Source organism: Dasypus novemcinctus, chromosome 8, assembly GCF_030445035.2.
Source record: "Dasypus novemcinctus isolate mDasNov1 chromosome 8, mDasNov1.1.hap2, whole genome shotgun sequence".
NCBI lineage: Eukaryota > Metazoa > Chordata > Mammalia > Cingulata > Dasypodidae > Dasypus > Dasypus novemcinctus.
This window is the reverse complement of record NC_080680.1, coordinates 110,357,331-110,375,504: the sequence shown is the minus strand read 5'-3', so window position 1 is coordinate 110,375,504 and position 18,174 is coordinate 110,357,331. Positions and strand designations below refer to the sequence as shown.

At 37.7% G+C, this 18,174-nt stretch overlaps 1 protein-coding gene across 1 annotated transcript in view; it reads right to left on the bottom strand.

The window, feature by feature from the left end:
* The window catches only part of SVEP1 (sushi, von Willebrand factor type A, EGF and pentraxin domain containing 1), a 220,901-nt gene that overhangs the window by 86,227 nt on the left and 116,500 nt on the right, over nucleotides 1-18,174 (bottom strand). The window contains exons 21-27 of the mRNA XM_058302548.1: nucleotides 17,319-17,415; nucleotides 15,899-16,012; nucleotides 13,054-13,167; nucleotides 10,775-10,976; nucleotides 7,788-7,945; nucleotides 6,650-6,851; nucleotides 2,705-2,880 (exon numbers count right to left, since the gene is read on the bottom strand). Of these exons, the coding sequence (XP_058158531.1) occupies nucleotides 2,705-2,880; nucleotides 6,650-6,851; nucleotides 7,788-7,945; nucleotides 10,775-10,976; nucleotides 13,054-13,167; nucleotides 15,899-16,012; nucleotides 17,319-17,415 (1,063 nt within the window). The remainder of the gene's footprint in view (nucleotides 1-2,704; nucleotides 2,881-6,649; nucleotides 6,852-7,787; nucleotides 7,946-10,774; nucleotides 10,977-13,053; nucleotides 13,168-15,898; nucleotides 16,013-17,318; nucleotides 17,416-18,174) is intronic.

The following is an 18,174-nucleotide window of genomic DNA, read 5'->3' as shown; positions in this document are numbered from 1 at the left end:
ACTCTGGAGGTACAAGCTGCCCCAGGAGCTATTCTGTAGCTGGAGTTGGAAGCTCCATTTCCCAAAAACAGGGGAGGAAGAGACGGTTGGTTGGCCACTGACCTCAGCTTTCAGGAAAGCCAGGCTGACTGAAAATCACAATGACCAATCTTTTACCCAGATTGGCCTGCAGCCCTAGCCTATAGGTTTCAGCCTCACCTATAGCAGGGAGGAGGCTGGTGAATCCTGCACCAGCCACTCTGGGTAACTGCAGGTATATTTGACTGGCACAGACTGAATAGCTGGAAGTTAGTCAGGGTAACTGCAATCATTTTGGACTCACCTGCATAGATTGCTGCCCATACCTGCAGCTGCATCCCTGTCCCAGGTACGGGAGAAAGGAGCTTGAAGCTTCATCAGTCTCTCTGGGCAACTATAGTCTAGGCCTGCATGACTTGGATTATTACATACGGATGTGGCTCTGTCCCTATCCCTGGCAAAGGAGAAAGTTGGGAGAAGCTACACCAGTCCCAGGGGCAATGAGGGCAGCTTGAGCCTCCAAAGCTTGCAGCACCAACTATACCCTTGGCTCCTACTACACAACCAGCAAAGGAGAAATGGGCAAGAAAGCCCTAAATTAAAGAGAGAAACTATACTCAAAATAAATACATTTAGTAAGCCAGATGCCAAGACACCAACAAAAAATTACAATCCACACCAAGAAATAGGAAGATATGGCCCAATTAAAGGAACAAGATAAGCCTCCAGATGGCATAAAAGAGTTGAGACAACTAATTATAGATGTTGAAACAAATCTTCTTAATAAATTCAATGAGATGGCTAAAGAGTTAAGGATATTAAGAAGACATTAGATGAGCACAAAGAAGAATTTGAAAGCATACATAGAAAAATAGCAGATCTTATGGGAATGAAAAGTGCAATAAATGAAATAAAAATACACTGGAATCATATAATAGCAGGTCACTATTACAGGGTGGTGTGAATGTGAATAAGCACGGGAAAAATACAACTGGAGTGACCTATGGACTATGGTTAACAGTAATAATGAAATATTCATGCAACTATGCCAAAGATGTACTGTGTTGATAATGGGGGAGAATGAAAAGAGTGTGCCAAATGTATGCTCTGGACCTGGTAAAGTCTTATAATATTATCTCATTATCTGTTATAAATGTTCTACCATGTATGGTGTGTTGATAGAGGGGTGTTGTATGGGAATTCTGCAATTGCGCATGTTTGTTTTATACGTTTACAACTTCTGTCATAAAAATATATTTAAAAAATAATAATAGGGTGGATTGGGGGAAAATACATCAAATGTAAGGTAAGGTCTATGGTTACTAGTAAGATTTTGACAATATTCTTTCATAATGTGTAACAAATGTCTCACAACAATGCAAGGTGTTGGTGGTGGGTTGATGTATGGGACCTCTGTATGATGTTATGGATGTTGTTTTTTTTAAGTTCACAACTTTTACTATACACATATTCTTTATGTATATTCATGTATAAATGATACAATAAGTATAATAATAAAAATTATAGAGTGGATTCAGGGAAAAGTACACCAATGTAAGATACTTTGGTTAGAAGTAGTATTTTGAGGACACACTTTAATCATTAGTTAAAAATGTTTCACAACAATGCAAAATACTGGTGACTGATGATAGGATGAGGTGTGAAAGTCCTGTATGATGTTATGCATGTTTGTTTTGTAAGTTCATAACTATTACTATATACTTATTGTTTATATATGTTATTTGTGAGTGATATACTTCAATAAATTTAAAAAAACAGCAAGCAACACTCTGTCTCACATGATAATGCCACTTACTGTTGAAGGAACTTTAACATCTTTCTCCATTATATCTTCCTTTCCTCCTATCCATATACCCTGTGCTACAGAATCAGGGAACTGTCAACCATTCCTCAAAGAAAGCCCAATCACGGGTTTCTGTCACTGAATCCAGAGCTCCTTCTATCAGAAATGCCCTTCCACATTCTTCTGCCCAGTCATCTTTGATTTCTATTTCAAAAACACAAGCTACTTAAATTCAGCAAGTATTTATAGAGCTACCAATTATGTGCTGTCTAACCATACCAGACATGTGACTTATACAGATGAAAAAAAAAAAAACCAGAGTTAAAGTTTTTCTGCCTTTGATAGGTTATAATTCTAAGGGAAGAGGTATACACAAATACTTTCCAATATTACATTGTAAATGTGTGCAGGTTGATAGAAGAACTAGCAGGATGAGAGGAAAATGTCAGTATGGAAGGGCAGTGATCAGCAAAGGCATTTAGAGCTGGATTTTGATGATTGAATAAGAGTTAATCTTATGAAAAAGTGCATCAGTTTGTACATTGAACATATAACAAAATGAAACAAAAATCAAAGAAATCCAGCAATTAATCGCCTCCCTGGAAGACAGTTAACAACCACCTGCTGTTAATTCAGCATGCTTCTTTGTAGTCTTACTATGTATCTCCCCAAAGATATTTCTTACACAGAGGATCATGTAGCTCACCTAGGAAAAAGCTTCTGATAACTCACAGCCTGGATAATCAGGGGTTAGCCAAATAAAACAGATAACTGTTGATCTTTTTCTAAAACCAAGGAAACAAAGCTAGCAAATTCGATGTTCATCAGAGGACCACCATCTCTAGAATCTAAAAGAATTACACTCATTTTGCTAAAACATACCAGGTATGGCTGAACCAATAGAAAGGCCAGTGCCACCATCAGATAATTTCCCATCAATATACACTTTCCAGGCTCCATCAGCACTCGTCCAAGTGATTGCAATATGATGCCAAGTGCCATCGTTCACTGAGGGGCAGTCTGTTATTCTTTCCTTGCCATTCACATAGAGAACCCAGCTGCAGAGAAAAGATTCCAGAGGAACATAATCAGCAGTTGTATGTTGCAGTCCCTTCTGTGTGACAGGTTGCTATTTTTCTTCTTTTATTTTTTTATGGTCAAAGTGCTATACGAAAACTCATTCTTTCCTTTACTGTATTTGATCATATTTCATAGAAACTGATTTGACTTATTAATTAAACTTTATTGTATATAGCACACTGAAAATTGGTTTGTGTTTCTTAAACATTGAGTGGTAAGGAGAGAGTCTTAGGATGAGCTTAGAAAAGTTAGCCCAATTTGTGCCAATTCACCAACTGGCTCTTCTGGAGAGAGCAAATCATGAATTGAAGGAGTTAGAATTGTATAAATGTCAGACAGTTTTTGCTTCTCTAGATTGTGTGTTTCTTGAGGCCTGGAACAAGCTCCATTAATCCTATGGAAGGTAAGTTCTATCTCACGGTTGCCAAAAATGAAATGGAATTAAACAAGGGTGACCAACCAAAAGAGGCTTCTGACAACCATGTGACTTAGGAAAGGGACAAAGATAATAGGCGGTTTAAATGAAAAAAATCCTAAAGATCCAAAGGATAAAAAAAAAAAGATCAGGCAAAGTTGACATGGAAAATAATTCATTGAATGCTTCTTCCAGCATCTCCTCGGCCCTTGTACAAATAGGCTTATGAAAAAAAGACAAGTATTTTTCCCCCCAATATTGATTGTTTCCTCTCTGTGTTGTCCTATTTCCCTTCTCCTATTCAAGCAGGTTAATGTTTCCCTCTCTAATTATTTTGCCTCAGGGGGATTTTTGCAAACTTCTTAGATTTTGTCTCTAAAAGCTCAAGTCCCTGTACATCACTTTAAGTAAATATGATGTGAATAGGGTGTAAGAGTATCGCTGTGGAAGGGAAAAGGTTTTGTGATGGATGTATGGGAGTGCTGTATATTGTATATATGCATTGCTGTGGTCTAGGACTCCTATGAAGAAATGCTGAATAATTAGGGGGGGGGGAAAAAAAAAAAAAGGATAGGATGTGGAAATTTTTTCAAGTCAACATTCTTTATCTAAGTTCTTTATTTAACTTTATCCAAGTTCTTTATCTATCCTTTAAACCCATTGCTATATGCCATTCCCTAGTAAGGGACCATGACATTATATTGGGCCTCAAATTTCGGGGAGTTCTGGATCACAGAGTGTTTCAACAATGGCAAAGGAGGAATACTGGTATGGGATACCAATGACAGGTGATATATGGCTGACAGGGAGCTATACAGAACATATGTCCAGGGTGCATGGTAATGATTGGATATACTCATGGTGGCAACAATTGGAAACCACAGCAGGGGGGGTACTGGGTTCCTGGCCAGTGGTGCTCTGTCGTGGTCCCTAGGGGAGCAGCGACAGTCTCCCAGGTACAGCGGCGGGGACCGGGAGGGAGTGAGGGTTCAACGGTGAGCCCCTGATGCTAATGACTATGCTTGTGAGCTGATAAACCTAAAATAAGAACAAGGCCTAGAGCAACATTGTGCCAGGGAATTTCCTCCTGTCAGCCTTCATGTTACTCAAATGTGGCCAGTCTCGAAGCCAAACTCAGCATGTAAATGCAATGCCTTCCCTCCAGCGTGGGACATGACACCCGGGGATGAGCCTCCCTGGCAACGAGGGACCACTATCAAATACCAACTGATGATGCAACTGGAAAAGGACCTTATACGGAAGGTTCAATGCGGATCAGCAGAATATCCATGTCTACATAAAATACCATGACTTTAAAATGCTGTTTGACCTAAAGTAAGGGGGAAATGGAAAGGAGAAATGAGTTTATATGGCTACGAGTTTCTAAAAAAGAGTCTGGAGGCTGGCAGAAGGATTGCCCTCATGCACAACTGAGCAGAGTCAGAGAGACAGATAAAGCAGATACAACCCCCAGATAATGGTTCCTTTGAAGGCTAAAGAGACCCATGAGAGTTATGGTCATGGCCGATGGGGTTAACTATCAGGGCAGATGGCCCCTCTTTGGAAATGGTGTGTATGTGTGATGAATCTGGACTCAGATGGGATCTCCCTTCATAAGTCTTTCATGCTAATGTGCCGGAGGTACAGTTAACGTTGGGGTTTAAGATATATTTAGGGGATTTGAATCTCTGGACCGACAATGTGATAGCCAGGTCCTGAGCCTCAACAGACTCCAGCACCTACAATCTGATTTATTGGACTTACCACACTCAGCTAAGATGGAGTTGAAGAAGGACAATCACCACACCGTGGAGCCTAGAGTGATTACAACTGAAAATGGGAGGACTGCATCCAGCATCCATGTGGAATCTGAGCCTCCTCTTGACATAGAGGTGCAATGGACACAACCAATCCAATGTCCACATAGAAGAGGTGGCATGGAATTGGGAAAAGTGGACATGGTGGACGATGGGTATGGGGAAGGGCAGGAGGAAATGAGAGATGGAGGCGTCTTTGGGACATGGAGCTGCCCTGGATGGTGCCTCAGAGGTAATCACCGGACATTGTAAATCCTCATAGGGCCCACTGGATGGAATGGAGGAGAGTGAGGGCCATGATGTGGACCATTGTCTATAAGGTGCAGAGGTGCCCAAAGATGTACTTACCAAATCCAATGGATGTGTCATGATGATGGAAACGAGTGTTGTTGGGGGGGGAGAGGGGGGGTGGGGGGGGTGGGGATGAATGGGACCTCACATATATATTTTTAATGTAACATTATTACAAAGTCAATAAAAAAAAATTAATTAAAAAAAAAAAAAAAAAAAAAAAAAGCTCAAGTCCATGAAGAAGATGGCTTGAGGATGGGGAGGTTTCCATCAGAATAAAGCAGAGTTCCCTGGGTTGAGGATAGGAAAGAAAGCTTAATGGATTCTGAGACCAGCAAACCTCCTCTCACTGGCAGGAGTCTACAGATTTGGGAGGGTCACAGAGGAAAAGGTCATCTGGTGTGCCTCGGTGTCTGTCTAGATTGAAGGCACAAGCTTGCAGGCTTGCTAAGGACTGTACAGTGGCACAGAGCAGTGGACCTGAAGGTACCAGGAGTGCTGAGGCAGTGTACTAGCTCAGTGATAAGCAGGGTGAACAGTGACCAATTAGGTAGGTCCTTCCCAAAACTCCTTGGGTCTAAGGGAGGTTGACTTCCCTGACAGTCCAGAGGTCTCGTGTCCTGGAGTTGGATTGTACTTGATCCACAAAGAGGTAAACAAATGTCATCTTGCACACCTGAGTTTATAGACTGATTCATATTCAATGCATGGGTCTCCTATAGGTCATAATGTCACTGAAATCTATTAACCCTTGAAGGTTCTAGTATGTGAAAGGAGGAGCATAAGTCTTAGCTCTGCCAATCTTAGGGTGTGAGACTTTTAGGCAAACCATTTCGTCTTTCTGAAATTTAGTTTTTCACTCACAAATAGATACTAGTTCCTCAGGTCACCGTGAAGATCAAATTAAGTAATACAAATGAAAATACTTAGTAAACAGCCAATCACAACACAAGTGTACCGTGTTATTACTAAACCTTAGACTTTGTACAGAACTTGTCCAGATGCTTTCTTTGGTGACTGTCCCCTTGTCCTGCCTTCCCCAACCTCCACCCCTGCCTCAACTTGGTGCCAGGATAAGGCCTGTTGCCTGGCCACTGCAAGGCTGGTGCCCTGCTCTGCTGGACAGTCTGCTTTACTGTAAAATACAGTCTGCTGTATTTTACATAAGCTCTTGACATCCCCAATCAATACATGAAGTTACTGCATCCACACACTTCTGCTCACCCATTATAATCAGTCAAGAGGAAGGTATTGTCACTGCCATTCTCCAGTGCATAGGAGATTGGTGTTCCGTAGTTGAAGCTGTCTGAGGATTTCATCCAGAACGTGCAGGTTATAGCACTGAGAGATGGAAGCACTCCATCTAGCATGACGTAACCATAGATACCAGAAACTTCAAAATCCAGGTTAAAACCCGTAGACTGTTCTGCAACGAGTAAGAGAAATGTGCAGATTGTGTCACCTACAAGGCCTTCTTCAGACGTCTAAGGCAAGCAGCAGTTAAGCAGTACTATTCTCAAAGAAAGCTCATTTCAGTTGATACAGTTATTTTATCTGAGAAGCAGTTTCAACAACAAATATATGTTATTCACAAAATATATAACACATGCTTTTAAAATAAGAAAAATCTGTCTGTAAGATGGGAAAAGCACTCATTAGCAAAAGGATGCAGAGAAACTAGGAACAGTTGGAAGGCGACAGTAAAATTGGGGAGTTAGTAAAGATGGCTAATTTGAAAGCATTTCTGTTACTGATGAGAATAACATCGGGAAGTGACTGATGCTGAAGGAGAGAAGCTGGGCGAAACTGTAAGAGCAATGTCAAATCCCGCCCCCCCCCCCCCCCACAAGGATCTGGCTTTTCCTTATTTCATGAGCAATTCAGCTCTGCCCCTGACCCTGCATATGTCACTCAATAAAACAAATGTCCAATAACTAAAAGACCCTGGAAGCCTTAGAAAGCAGTTTTGCTTTGATCTATTAATTCTCAAGCACGCCCATGGATTCACAGCTCCTAAATCAAAGCGTCCTTCCTAAACACTTAAACATGAGAATTTTAGGAACAATTTCTTCCATCCACCCCTTGCATCTTTAAGCTTCAATCTTCTCATCTGTGCTATAAAATAATATATTTTAAATAATAATATTTAAATAACAACATATTATTTAAATAAGAATCATTTAAATAATAATATATATTAATATATTAAAAATAATAATGGGGATAAAATAATAATATGTAGTTATTGGAGGGCTGTGAAGATTAAATAAGCACCAAGTGCTTAGCATAGTTTTTGGCACATGAGTAGTTATTATATTCCTATTTTTATTATTGCCATTCATAACACTGAAGTCATATATACCTGTTTCGCACCTGCTGCCTGAAAATCCTGGCTGGCACTTGCAGCTGTATGAATTCAATTCATCCACACAGGTGGCCTGATTTCGACATGGGTTAGACTGACATTCATTGATGTTCAAGTCACAGTGCTGCCCGGTGAAGCCCGGGGCACACTGACACCTGAAAGAAAATGAAATATAACAATTAGAACAGGTGCAGAAAGACATTAGAGGAGCCTCCCATTTAGTATAACATTGCTTCAAAAGACTTTGAAAATAGAAATGCCAAAACGTATTTCCTGCATCAAAATGGTGCTTTCACTGTCAGTTACTTTTTCCAGATTATCTAATAAAGTCTATTTAAGTCAATACATATTAGACACATTGTAGTAACAAAATAAAGTAGAAAGTAGTTGTGGTCAAGATGAAGTATTATATTATGCTGTGATTTCTCTCACTACATAAGTGCTAGAAAAAATATAGACGTTCAGATGCTATTCTAAATGCTTTGTATACATTAAAGCAACCATTATAATAATGAGGGAGTACTATTATTATTTCTGTTTTATAGATGAGTAAGTTGTGGCTCAGATTTAGTAATATGCCCAAGTCCTATTGTTATTAAGTGGTAATATAGATTTTTTATTTTATTTTTTGTTTGTTTTGAGGTACTGGGACTGGGGATTGAACCTGGGACCTCATATGGGAGGAGCCAGTGCTCAACCACTGAGCTACACTGGCTACCCCAAGTTGGTTTTCTCGTTTGTTTATTTGTTTTGTTTTTAGGAGATACTGGGGATTGAACCCGGGACCTCATACATGGGAAACAAGTGCTCAACCCCCGAGTTATGTCAGCTCCCAGCATAGGGTTTTGAACCCATCCTCAAACCTTGTTCTTAATCAGTATGCCATATTACTTCTATTTATGCAACAAACCATGTGAGTTCAAGAGAATGGAATGTATATCTGACAATGTCAAATGGGAAATCTCATATTGAATAGAACTACAATTTGGCAATGTCAAGGGAAGCTGAAGGCTTGCATATTCAGAGCCCTGGAAATCCATTTCTAGTCTTTTCTCCTGGAGACCATTGCACAGGTGCACAAGGAGACATGTTAAAAAATGTTCATAACAGCATTGCTCTAAATGTTTTTGGAGAAGAGAATGGGAAAATAAGTCATGGTGTAATTGGGCAATGGAATACTAATAAGCAGTTGAAATGAATAAACTAGAGCCAAATATATCAACCCTGATGATACTTGAAAACATAATGTTGAGTGGAAAAATTATTAAAAGATACATACATATAAATACATATATATAGATAGTGCGATATCACTTATGTAATATGTGCTCTATACTGTTTATAGAATCATATATGAAGTAAAATATGAAACCTGAATGAGAATGAAATATACCACCTTCAGGACAGTGGTTACCACAAGAGGAAAAGGGGAGTAGAATACGTATGTGTGTTGGAAGGAAATCCAATTCTGTCTTTAGCACTTCTTTCTTTAAATCAAAATATGTGAAGCAAATATGGCTAAATGCTAAAGTTTGAATACCCACAATGATGAGGGTATAACTTGTATTATTCTTTGTACTTTTCTGTATTTTTAAAATATTTTATAGTAAAAAAGAACCTGTTTAATAAATGGTAGCTATTATCATTACTAGCAGTTTCATATGAAAACCTCTTTGATATAGGTGTCAAGGTGAGTAATGTGAATAAGTGGTGTTAGGGGCTTTAAAAGGACAATTCGTTGTAACTGGGGGAACTTTACAGGGTTCTCTGCATTTGATGGTAATTTTGGCTAGAATTTTACTCATCTGTCTCCTCCCAGGTTTGATATCATTACAAAATTCAAAATAGGTTATCTTTGGCAGTAACCTGCACTCTTTTTGAATTAGTTTACCCTTACCTACCCTCTGGTTGGTGTTTAGATAAATTTGGTATTCATCAGTTATTTTGGACTAGACATAATTTGGAACCCTTGTAGCTAGCTTCACCAGCAAATTCCTCATTGCCAGTAATTATGCGCTGTATGCCACAAGATGGAAAGAGCCTGAGAAGATGATGCTACCTGCAGGATCTCATTTCCAGGTGGGTGAAAGTCTCCATGGCAGAACTGCCTTCATGTTTCTTTTGGTGAGGGCTCTGGCTATTGCTGGGGTGGACCCAGAAGGGCAGTGGGAAATTTGCAACTGTGGAAGACTTTTTCTTTTAACTTTTTGGAAACTAGAACAAAGCGGCATCTTGGGGACAATAAAATTGCCTGGGATTCTGCAAGCAAGACCAGCCTGTCTTCTGTACCACAGAAGCCGTAGATCCTGCTACCGTAGATCCTGCTAGGGGACAGGGTAAGCAGGAGAAGTTTTGATTGTGATAATATGAGTGTGTTGATATTCAAACTGTATTCTACTGGCACCCTAAGAGATGCATCAGGGAGATAAAGTTTTCCTCCCTGAACACTACTAAGTCCAATAGCAAAAGCTCAACTTTTATTATTTTACTTATTTACACCTCATGTTAGATTTCTTTTGAACAAAAGAACTAAATAATGTTTGAAAACCATAGTATGTAGACTGGAACATGACAGAATGTTTGCACAATTTCTTTAAAAAAAGTTTATATATGTGCAAACTTCAGCTAAAATAAAAAACATTTAAAAATAGGATTTTAATCACATGCTACTGTATCTGCTTTGGTGTAATTATGTTTCCTTTCATCTTCTATGATTTCTCAGGTATAGAATAGTGGTTCTCAAACCTGGTTGTGTATCAGAATCATTGGGGGACTTAAAACATACAGGTTCTCTATTCCAAAAGTATAGACTCTATCCCAATCTTAGTGCCTCAGAACCTCAAGCAGTGGGGAGATTCTACTGTAGCCTATCATTGGGACAGCATTTGGGAATGGCTGAATCAGGTGATACTCCATAAAGGGTGTAGAATGACTGAAAATTTAAAAAAAGCAAAAATTGTGTAAAGAACCAGATGGCCTTTTACCTGAAGCTGTTGACACCATCTTTACAGGTAGCTCCATTTTTGCAGGGTTGGCTGAGACACTCATCTATGTTTTTTTCACACCGGGTACCCAAAAATCCAGGTAGGCATTTGCACAAGAAACTCCCAATCTGGTCTTCACAGATTCCATTATTTAAGCATGGGCTTGACTGGCATTCATTGACTTCTGTTTCACAGTGTAGGCCTGGAGATGGATGAGGAAGACAAAGAAACCAAAGGATTAACTCTCTTGGAAAACAGTAATCAAAGTGTTGACGTTTTATAGAATGTTGCTTCTAAGCAACTGGAATGGAGCGTGCAGGGTTGTAGAGCCACTGACCTATATCACAGTGATCTGAGATCCAGTTCTTTAATGAGCTCTGGATTTTGCCAGTCATTTTAGGATTCTGTGTTTTTTATCTTCCCTTTCTATCTTATCTCTTTCTGTGTTTAAGATTAGTAATGAATATCTAATTGAGATAATGTTAAAAAAGTAAAATAAGTCAAATAGAAATCTTTTCTCCGTTTCTTTGGCCTTTCCTCATTCCTTCACTGGCCATTTATCGCCTTGGACTTCCTCCTAATCAATTAATTATACTTTTTAAAAACATATTATTTGCATCCATTTGCATATGATCTCATGTGATAATTCTTCTCCAGTTTCTTGTTTCTTCTTGACTGTCTTTGCATGCGATCTCTTATCCTTCTCTCTTCCCCACCCCCCCTTACACCTCTTCTCTCTCACACTGCCTGATGTACAGTTCTTTGCAGAAAGTGGAAATTCTGCAAATTCTGGTCACTGAATAGAATGAAATGATCAGTAGGTAATTGAAAATGATACACATTCACTGTAGATAATATAGGAAATCCAGAAAAACACATTAAAGAAAATAAAGCACATTTTTAATCTCAGAGGTACATATCTAATATTTTTTCCCCTGCATGACTATATATAGACACACAAGCAAAATGGAAGCCACTTGTTCATACTGTCTGTACCCTGCTTTTTTCATTTAACCATATATTACAAGTATTTAAATATTCCACATTTTTATTTTTTAAAAATACATTTTCAAGCATGCACACAAATTGAGAGAACAGTATAATGAATCCTTATCTAATTCTTCAACCAGTTTCAAAACTTTCCAACATATTTCCAATCTTCTTTCACCTATTGCCCTCCTTCCCCCCTCCCCCAATTTTATCTCTATTCCTTTAAAGCAAATTCCAGACAGTATGGGATTCTGCCCTTAAATACTTCAGTATAAATCTCTGATGCCATTATCATGCCTAACAATTCATTAATATTGTTTAATGCCCAGTCCATAGTCAAATTCTTCTGATTGTCTCAAAGTTTTCTTTTTATAGTTGGTTTTTTCAAATCAGGGGCCCAACAAGTTTCACATATTGAACTTTTTATGTTTTTTTGGTTGTTTAAATTCCATAAAATGCAAACTTTGAAGGCTACATAATATACCATTCTATCAATGTGCAATTGTTTCTTTAGTCAGTTTTCAATTACTGCTGCCAATTATTTTATGTATTTTAAACTAAGTAACTTATTAAATCCTATCTATTTATATATTATCAAATATCATCATTTCAGTTTATACATTTGCACCACATAAGCAGATATAGAAATGGATATCCTTTTCTTCTATTTGACTGTAACAGAAATTTCTGTAGTCCAATGTTCTTCAGGCATGGATGAATAAATGCATATTTCTGGGCCCCATCCAAGATCAAGAATGAGACTGTCTGGGGGGGGCGGGTTCAGGATTTTTTGCTTCCCAGATGAGTCATATGAACAATGAAGTCTAATGTTTTAATGCCAGGTATCATATTGGCTGTTGATTTGAAATATACAATTTCTTGTAGTGAATTTTGTAGTGAAATTTTTTGGAAAAATAAAAAGAAACTCTTGTTTAAAAAAAATTTTTTTGAAGACTTAGTAAGCTCCTAACCCAAGGAATGGAGAGGCTACACAACAGAAAGATTGGAACCTTATTAGTAGGATTGATGAATGTGCTCTGTGATTTCGATTGAAATGTTTACACTTGCTTTTCAAATATTTTAAAATACACACATACATACAGAGACAGATTTAAAGGGCAAATGTGTTGCTAAGAAAAGAAAACGTGTTGAATTGATTTGACTTTTTAGGAAACTTCTTTATGTCTTCTGATGTACTTCTAGAATTCAAATGAAATGTTGGTGTATGTAATAATTTGTGATGCTTTACAGGATTTTAAGACAATGTAGGGAGAATGGACACATCTTACCTATGAATCCTTTTACACAGGTGCAGTGGTAGCCAGCCAAGCCATCAACGCAGATTCCTTTATTTAAACAAGGACTTGAGCTACACTCATTTATATTTTCTTCACATAGTTGACCTGCAAATGATCAGAGAATCTTGGAGCTGGAGAAAACCTCAAAGGACTTTAAGATCAACAGTTTTCAAGCAACTTGTTCAGGTGCCAATTACAGCAATTGGAAATCATGGCTTGCCTGTTTGTGAGACATTTCACTCGCATAACATCTTGAAATAAAAGGTTTTCTTCCATTCTACAAACAGCAACAAGTTTTTCCCCAAGAAATCTGACAACAATTTCAGCATTCAGTGGAAAGCTACAACCATGAATATCCAGTCATCTTTTTTATTTAAGGCAATAAGTGTGATTTTGTTTTTAAAAAATTCTCATATTATTTGTTTGCTGTTTGTTCACCATTTTGGTGAGTTTATTCCTTTATAGGTAAGAGGTAACAGTTACAGAGTTTGAAAAAAATTATGAGAGAAAAATAGCAAAGAAAATGACTTATTTAGTTCTGCAAATTGGGAAAACACAGCCAAACTTCTGTGCATCTGTCCCATGTCTATGTAAATATAATTTGAGAACAACTGATGTAATTCATGTCCGTCATTTTACAGACCTAGAAATTGAGAATTAAAGAGGCAGAGAAGTGCGCCTAGAATTATAAGTCTTCAAATTCAAGTATGTATGAAAACTCATTGGGTTGAAGACGTAAGGGTGCTTACATTTATAACTCCTAGAGTTCTGTAACACATATTAATCATTTATGCACTCTAAAACATGAAATGTGCTAAAAGCAAATTTCACCAAAGGAAGTCAGCTTTTGAGAATAGTAAATCTAAGATAGAGTCTGCACTTTCATGCAGACCATTGTGAGCAATTTTTTTTTTGCCTTTCACAGTGGATCCACTCAAAAAATTTAATATATGTGAAAATGCAGCCATGTGCATATGGCAAAGAGACTGAGAGGGAGCATGCAAGGAAAAAACTGGAATTCGCCAAGTGACTTGGCTAGAGATCCAGCTGTTGAACACATGCCCGGGGCAGAGGGTGGCAAATGTGCTTGTCTGGAGCTTCCTCGGTGGGTCTCAGAGCCTGCATGCCTCGCAGAAGACAAGCCCAGCATGATTTATTGCAAGATACACACGACGTGGCCTCTGGTGTTTATGAGACAAAAATCATCTTCTGGTGTTGGAGGTAAAACAGTCCCTACTTAAAGACAGTCTGCCTGGTGCTTTTCTTGATTGCTGATTTAAGGGATTTTTTCAAGGGCTATTTTGCCCATTTATAATTTCCCCCTATCTACAGACTTTTGAACTAAACTTCCAGATAAAATGTGATTCTACTATATAAAATCAATGCATTTTTCCCTATGACTGGGACTACTTTGGATTCCAAATGGAGAAAAAATATGCATTGGGTTGATTCAAGTGATTACTAGAATAAATGATCATAGTCATATTTTCATTTTTTAATGAAAATTGTTTTGGGATGATATAGCCATTAGAATCTGGTTCCTTTAAAATGCTTGAAGGATTTTATCAAACCTAGTAAAACATAGAAAATTATATACCTACATATTTTAAAATATATATTCAGATATGTTTTTAGTATCATAATTTTTAGGTACAGTACTGGGTGATTTAGATAACTATTCCCTACAATAATATTATGAAGTTATTATTATTTACAAAATAATAAGTCATATTTAATTTTATGAGACCAGATTATATTATGATAATTAAATTTTGATTGAACAAGGGAACTGACAAGAAGATCAGTATTTGCTTCCAAGCTTTTTTTTTCTTTAATGGGGGCATGGTTGGAAGCTGCAACTCTCTGGCTTAAATTTAAAAATACATTTAAATAAATGTATTCATTTAAGTTAAAGGAGAGGCAGAATGCACTTTGAAGAATATAAATACCTAAAACCCACAGTTAGTAATAATTATATAGACACACACATGAACATCATAGAAATAAGCACATACACACGTCATAAATTCAGTAAAATACTAGTGAAGAGTCAAGAAACACCCTACAATTTATTTGCACTCTGCTTGACTTTATATATATTTCTCTCATCTGATGACCTCCAATTTTATATGACAAACAGCTTCAGAGAAGTTAAACAGCTTGTCACAAACCTAGCTGGACAAGATGGGACACTAAACCAGGTCTGTCATACAACCTAATGTTTCTCTGTTTAACCACATTCAGATATAGAATAAAAATTTTAAATAAAAATCCATGAAATTGCACTATACAAGCAGTGAACTCTAAGTTAAACCATGGGCTATAGTTAATAGTACAATTATAAAAATGTGCTTTCATCAGTTGTAACAAATGTACCACATCAGTGCAAGGTGTTAATAATATACAGGAACCCTTTATTTTAAGCATGATTGTTCAGTAAACCCACAGATTCCATAATAATAAGAATAATAATAAATGAAGAAGAAGAAGCTATAGCATAAACACATAGCAGAAGGGTACAGATAATAAAATACAGTATGTAACTGAAACCATGTGAAATTTACATAAAAGCAAACAAACCCAGTTCTGCTTGCTTTATAAACCTCAAGCAATTTCCCTGTGCAGAATTAATCTCTTACTCTACTCACATGATAGTAGAATGAAACCAATACTTTCCCAATGCACAGAAATAACTTAATATTGGAAAATAGGCCTTTTCAGTATGGTTGTAATACCTGATGTATTTGAACAATAAATACATTTCAGATTTACCTCAGCAATGAAATTTTAATGGTTCAAAGTTTTACATCGTAAAAAGAAGAGGCTCTCCCCCTACCTGTGTAACCAGATGGGCACTCACAAGTGAATTCTCCAATGTGGTCTTTACAAATTCCACTGTTGAGGCAGGGCAGTGAGCTGCATTCATCAATGTCTATCTCACACTTTAAGCCTAGAATGCAAACCAAAGAATGGAGGGTGTCAAAGAAAGGAATTGACACAAACAGAGCCATGATTATTTACAGATAATTGTCCCAATAATCTGAATTTACAGGGGCTGGGGCTGAAGGAAAGGGAAGTATTTGTTGAGTGCTACCACTGAGCTCTTTATTTAATGAAGACACTGTGTCTTTCTAAACAGGTTTAAGATATCCTCATAAAGATACACAAAAGATAGCAAAAGATCCCAAGTTAGAAGTAGGGAGATAAAAAAAAAAAAAGGGAGAGGGGGTTTAGAAGGATAAAAGCAAGCCAAGAATTAGATAAATGCCAAAGTGAAAGCTATGAGGTCATCTATACTTGCTCCAAGGTCCCCTGGCTAAAGATGTGGGTGGGGTTAAATCCTGCCAGAATGCAGCTCACATGCCAGGTGCCCAGAATGGGGCTGCAAATTTCCAGAGGGGCACACAGGCTCTCTAGGGGCTAACTACTGAAACCCATGTTCTTCTACTATGCCAGGTAGCCCAGAGTGTGATAGCTGGATCAAAGGCATCACCATCACCTGGGAATTTGATAGAAACGACTTCTCAGGCCTTACACAGACCTACTGAACCAGCAGTTCTGGGGTGAGGTCCAACCATCTGTTTTAACAAGCCCTCCAGGTAATTCTGATGCATGTTAGAGTTTGAGAACCACATGCTCTCTCTTGTTATTTATTTTCTAGGTAAGATCCATTATTTCTTATGGAATGTTAAGCCAAAAGAAATTTTACAGAACTTGAAACACAAAAACAAACATACACGAGCAAGTTGTAAATAACTGGAATGCCAATATTCTTGATTGCTGTGGGCTATGTTCTATGTTCCAACTTTTCTTTGTTTATTTTGTAGTGAATTCTTTTATTTACATAACATTTTTTCTCATTAAATAGAATTCATTTGGTTGTACAAATTTGAAAAAAATGCAAAAATGGATTAGAAGAAAACAGTGAATTATTTTAAATAAGCTGCAATTTTAAGGTATAAAATATTTCCCTTCAAAAATGGTATTTCTGGACTGAACCTCGGACATGGCCCCCAGAACTGTATTCCAATATAAAATGTGGGTTATGATGATTCTCAGAAGATGATTCTTTATTCTTCTTCCAAAATGTGAAAGACAACTCTCTTTGGTTTATAATATATATTTTCCACCCATGGGTTTATCTTTTTCAACCAGATTTTCATGCATAGGTATCGTCTTATATATCTTACAGGGTATACTTTCGATGTTCCAAAATTTGATACTGCAAGTTACAATGATTTCACATGAAAAGTTACCTGAATATCCAGGTGGGCAGAGGCAACTATAACCACGTCCAAGTTGCTGGCAGGTTCCACTATTGTGGCAAGGATTTAAGAAGCATTCATGAAAAACCTACCAGTGGCAAAAAAGAAATCCCTCAGAGACAAAACACTCTATTCATTTCAAAACAATCCCAACTAGGGATTTGGAGGGTTTGTGACATTAGACACTTGGTTCCTGTTTCCAGGTAAGTTCCCTGGACTGCTACTTACATAACACTGGTGCCTGCCATATATGGCTCAAATGATAAGTATCACTCTCAAATGATGTTCTAGTAAACCCAGGCAGTGTTTCCAAACGTTGGCTTCACATTAGAGGCCAACCGAGGTGTTTCTAAGGTACACTAAAGCCAGGGCCTCGAACGAGACTTGCTAAGTCAGAACCTCTGGGGCTGGGGTCTGTGCATCATTATTTTTAAAAGTTGGCCAGCAGATTCTAATATGTCTCTAGCATTGAGGGCCACTGCTCTAGGGGTCCCTAGGCTCCGTTTCAGATATGATTTACAAAACCCTGACGAGTTATCATGCTTTGACTAGGTTGCAGGAAGTTAAGAACTCGAACTGCATTTTACTCTCCTTAAAAATGTTAAATGAAAAAAATGTATTAATATATGGCTTTGGGCAAGTGAGTTAACAGTAATTGCAGACTATACCAAAATAATCAGACTGAACAAGTTTTTCAAAGACTAAATGGAAAACAAATGCTTTAGTTATGTTCTTGAGTTATATTCATGAGATATATTATTAAAATAAGTGACCTTTTGGTTGTTGTTGGAGAAAAAAATTTAGATTGTTTTCATGAAAGTTGGGTAACTCTTCCTGGCAATTAGGA